At 51.3% G+C, this 5,228-nt stretch overlaps 1 protein-coding gene across 1 annotated transcript; it reads left to right on the top strand.

The window, feature by feature from the left end:
- Positions 1-3: 3 nt before the first annotated feature.
- Positions 4-5,069, top strand: LOC121917918 (DLA class II histocompatibility antigen, DR-1 beta chain-like; the record flags this gene model as incomplete). Its single annotated transcript, XM_042444034.1, has 2 exons — positions 4-310; positions 4,785-5,069. Coding segments are annotated over 2 exons (592 nt in total), but the record flags the coding sequence as incomplete, so codon positions are not given.
- Positions 5,070-5,228: the final 159 nt, after the last annotated feature.

Consider the following 5,228-nt stretch of genomic DNA (forward strand, 5'->3'; position numbering starts at 1 on the left):
CCAACAGAGGGGCATTTCCTGCTGCAGTCCACCTCCGAGTGCAGCTTCACTTCCAACGGGACCGGCCCCGAGGAGAAGGAGGGGGGTCCTTCGGGGGTCCGCTTCGTCCAGAGGTACATCTACGACCGGCAGGAGTACGTCCGCTTCGACAGCGACTGGGGCGAGTTCAGGGCCATCTCCCTCCTCGGGGAGCCCTCCGCCTCCGACTGGAACAGCCAGAAGGAGGCCCTGGAGTACGAACGGTCCCAGGTGGACGTCTTCTGCCGGCACAACTACAGGAACTACGCCGCCTTCGCCCGCTCCAGGCGGAGTAAGAGAAAGAGGGGGAGGGAGGGATGGGGGCCCCGGGCCAAGAGAGGGAGGCAAGGGGGAGCAGGATCCGGAGGAGCAGGAGAGGAGGACCCCGCCCCAAAAGGCCTCGAGCCTGCGGAGTGTGGCTTGAAGGCGCCCAAGGTTTTAAGCCTTCGGAAAGGAGCCTTTGGCCGCATCCGCACTGGAGTAATAATAACCCGGTTTGGCACCGCTTTAACTCTGTATCTGGCTCGAGGCTAGGGGCTTCTGGGAGTTGGAGATTGTTGTGGGGCTCAGAGCGGAGCGGAGCTTAAGGAGGGAAGGAAGGGAGGCCCCCAGCAAACCCCGACTCCCAGAATTCCATACCAGCCTTGAGCCAGATAAAGAGTTAATGCGGGGCAAACCCGGCTTTTTATTTCTCCAGTGGGGATGCAGCCTTAACTATACTGAAAGGAAAGAGAGCTTGCCTTCCATTGGCAGAAAGAGCCAAAATGCGCCAGTTGCTTTCTAGAGAATGGAGGCAACGAACAGGTCCTTTGGAGGCTTAAAGAAAACACAACAACAACCCAGTAGCAACAAAACCTCAGTCCTAACTCTTCCCTCCCTCCCTCCCTCTTTCTTTCTTTCCCTCATTCGTTCATTTTACCTTCTTCCTTCCTTCCTTCCTTTCTTCCTTCCTTCCTTCCTTTGTGGGGCTCTTTGGGTCCCATTTAGGAGGAAGGTGGCATATGAAGGGGCGATATGAGAGCCCTGTTTAAGTGTTTGAAGGGATGTTACACTGAGGAGGGATCAAGCTTGTTTTCTGCTGCTCCAGAGACTAGGACCCAATGGAGCAATGGATGCAAGCTGCATGAAAAGAGACTCCAGCTCAACATTCGGAGGAACTTCACTTCTTCCTCGGAGACTGTGATGGCGTCTCCTTTCTTGGAGGCTGTCTTTAAGCAGAGGCTGGATGGCCATCTGTCAATGGGGATGCTTTGATGGAGAGTTCCTGCATGGCAGAAGAAGAAGGGGGTTGGACTGGATCAGGGCCTTTCTTGTGGTCTCTTCCAACCCTATGATTCTACGATTCTATGATTCTATGAAAGAGAGAAAACACTAAGCATCTATTCTATAGCAAGGCTAGAGATACACAAACCGCAAGACAAGAGAGAGACTCAGCTCAGGGTCCCTCTGTGGAGAATGAAGGCAAAAGAGGATGCCAATATTTCCTCCAAGAGAGACCCCCCCCCCCGCCCCCCGTCCCGAGAGGCCCATTATCCCCCCTCCCCCATTATCCCCCCCCCCAACACTCCCTTTCCCCCAAGGAGGATGGGCCCCACAGTTCAGGGTCTCTGCTCCCCCCTCCCCACCTTCGTAGCCTTGAACAAGGGACGAAAAGGGACTCTAGAGCCAGTGGTCCCCAAACGCTGCCCTTTCATAGGTTTTGGACTTCAGCTCCCAGAAGCCTCAGCCCTGATGGTCAATAGTCTGGGATGCTGGGAGGCAAAGTCCAAAAGCCCTTGAAGGGCACAGTTGGGAGGCCACTGCAGCAGCACCTTCAAGGTTCATTATTGATATATCATCTATTGCTAGCTAGCTAGCTATCTACCTATTTTCTATGCCACCTTTTTCCTAAATGGGACCCACAAACAGTCCTTAAAAATGTATTGTACATATTGGGGGGGGGGGACATCATCCAAAAACCTCACATCAATTTCACACATTTAAAATATGACACAATATATACTCACAGGATTACACAAATGTAATGCAAGCATAGCATAGTGCTCTAAGCATTGATTAACAACTCTGGAGACCAGGGTTTGAACCCCCCCTCAGCCATGGAAACCCACCGGGTGACCCTTGGGCTACAAGTCACACTCTCTCAGCCTCAGAGGACGGCAATGGCAAACCCTCTCTGGAGAAATTTGCCAACAAAACCCCTTGAGCCTTAGGGCCATGAAAACACACAACAACAGCAACAACAACATGCACTCTGTCTGGGACTGCCCTTGAAATTTGATCTTTGTTGTAATGCTGTAAATAATATGTTTTAAATGGTATTGCGTTGCCACCTTGGGTCCCTACAAGGAGGAAAGTGGCATATCAATCAAAGGAGCAAATAAATGTGTTTGGAAGCTGCAGCCGGTGCAAAAGGCATTGGCCCAATGGGGGCCAGGTGGGCATTTTAGGTGCTATTGACCCCTGTCCTGCAAGGACTGCCCTGGGCTGCATACACAGTGTAAAAATAACCCGGTTTGGCACCACTTTTCAGCATCCTGGTTCAAGACTATGGAATCATAGGAGTTGGAATTTGCTGTGGGGCTTACCTTCATAGAACCTAATAGATTCATACAGTTGGAAGAGATCCCAAGAAGGTCCCTTATCCAGTCCAACCCCCTTCTGTCATGCAGGAACTCTCCATCAAAGCATCCCCATCCAGTCTCTGTTTAAAGACCTCCAGGGAAGGGGACTCCATTACACTCCATTGAGGCAACACTGTTGAACAGCCCTTACTCTCAGGAAGATGTTGAGCTGGAATTTTTTTCCCTGGAGCTTGCCTCCATTGCTCCATTGTGTCCTATTCTCTGGAGCAGCAGAAAACAAGCTTGCTCCCTCCTCAATGTAACATCTCTTCAAGTATTTAAACAGGACTATGATCATCTCACCTCTTAACCTTCTCTTCTCCAGGCTAAACATCCCCAGCTCCCTAAGTCTTTCCTCATAGGGCTTCATGGTTTCCTTAAGCTCTGCTCTGTTGGGAAATGTAGTTCTTTCTTGAGGATCGTCAGAAACTCAGGAAAGTGAGCAAGATTGTTTAATCTTAGTAGCAGAGTTTACACAGCAGAATATGAGGCAAGCAGGAAAACTCAACTAGCTCACTCCTCTCCCATCCACGTGTCCCCAATAAAAACACACTCAGTTGGTTAAAAGTGAAAAAAAGGAATAAGCTGACTTACAAAATCATGTGTATGAAGAGATACACAGGTCTAGCTTCATGTTGCAAGAAATAGGAGGTAGAAAAGCAGTCTACGTGCATCTCAGGAAAAAATGCTGCCCCAGCATCCTTTCAGCTCCGGACACAGACATGCAGATTAGTAGGTAAGCAAGTTTAGTACAGAGGTACCCCGGGTTATGAAATTAATTCGTTCCGCCGCCGCTTTCGTAACCCGAAATACTTCGCAAGCCGAAAAACCCATAGGCGCTAATGGGGAAAAGCCGCGATTTCGTGTGAAATAGCGCCGAAAAGCACCAAAATTTTCTTCGTAACCCGAAATAACCTTCGTAACCCGGAACAGTTATTTCCTATGGGATTTTTTCGTATCCCGGAAATTTCGTAACGTGAGTATTTCGTATCCCGGGGTACCACTGTACTAATGGCGACTCACCCTTGCTTTCTTCTTCTTGAGAACAAAAGGTTAGGTGTCCTCCTCATGGGTAAACAGGAAATGAGGAGGGGCAATGAGGAGGGGGCAATAAAATACCATAGACATGCATTACTAGAAGGTCTCAGCATGCGAAGTTGCTATATCCCAACATGCTCTGCTCTAGGCCCCATAAGAAACTTCAATCCCAGAATTCCATAGCCTTGATCCAGGATGCTGAAATTCTTTCTCCAGTGTGGATGCAGCCCAGGCTTCCCATTTGCTTCAGAGCTCAATTCCAGGCCCCAGCCTTGACCTGCAAAGCTCTAAATCACTTCAGAGATCTTCAGTGGAAGCCCTGTTGAGGTTCATAGAATGACCGAATCCCTGAGTTGGAAGGGCCACCCAAGGGCCACCCCATTCTGCCACGCAGGAGGACACACACCAGGCTCCTCTTGGGACAGATGGCCATCCAGCCTCTGTTTGAGAACCTCCAAAGACAGAGGTGGAGTCTCCTTTGGATCCGGGTGATGCTGGAGACAAAGCCAGAGCGGGGAGACCTCTTATACCTGCCAAGCGGAGCATGCCACCTTCTCCAGCCCTTCTTCCATCTGGCGGGTTGAGGCTGGTGGGTCCAGCCAACAATGCTTTCTCTGCTGCAGCAACCCAAGGAGGTTTGCCTGGCTCCATCTCTCTTAAGCTTTGCAAGAGGGACTCCTGGAGGGTCACCAGAAAGCGAAGTGGACTTGATGGCAGTTAACAACAAAGAACTATAGACTCTTAGAGCTGGAAAGGTCATCTAGTCTAGAGAGAAATGGAGAGGAGCCCATTCAGATTCTGGTGGAGTCTCCTTCTTTGGAGGTCTTTAAATAGAGGCTGGATGGCCACCTGTCAATGGGGATGCTGTGATTGAGAGTTCCTGCATGGCAGAAGAAGGGAGTTGAACTGGGTGGCCCTTGGGGTATCCTCCAACTCTATTCTTCTATGATTCTAGGTGGCCACGCAAAGTCCTGCATTTTCAACGACTGGCTTGTGTTGGTTTTGAAATGTTTCAGGGTCTCATCCCATCTCCCTCAGAGTCTTTGGGGCCCTTCCTTCCCTCCCTCAGCCTCTGACCCCCATTTGCCCTGCCTTCCCCTTTCCCAGTCCAGCCCAGGCTGCAGATCACCCCCATAGAGCATGAGACCTCCTCTGGACACACGGTCCTGATCTGCGATGTGGACGGATTCTGGCCCGCCGAGATCGAGGTCAAGTGGTTCCGGAATGGGAAGGAGGAAGAGGGGCCCCAGGTGATGACCACGGACCTGATTCGGAATGGGGACTGGACCTTCCAGATCCAGGTGATGCTGGAGACAAAGCCGGAGCGGGGAGACGTCTACGCCTGCCAGGTGGATCATGCCAGCTTCACCAGCCCCGCCAGAGTCCAGTGGGGTGAGAAACTGGAGAAATGGGTCCCCTCCCAAGACCCTACACCCCCTCCCTCCCACCCTCCCTCCCTCCTCCTGACCTTTTGGGCTTTGGGGAGGAGGTGGGGGTCCCTGAAGGGGCACAATGCAGCAGGTCCCACTCTAGTCAATCGAATGCCACCTT

Source organism: Sceloporus undulatus, unplaced genomic scaffold, assembly GCF_019175285.1.
Source record: "Sceloporus undulatus isolate JIND9_A2432 ecotype Alabama unplaced genomic scaffold, SceUnd_v1.1 scaffold_1678, whole genome shotgun sequence".
Taxonomy (NCBI): Eukaryota; Metazoa; Chordata; class Lepidosauria; order Squamata; family Phrynosomatidae; genus Sceloporus; species Sceloporus undulatus.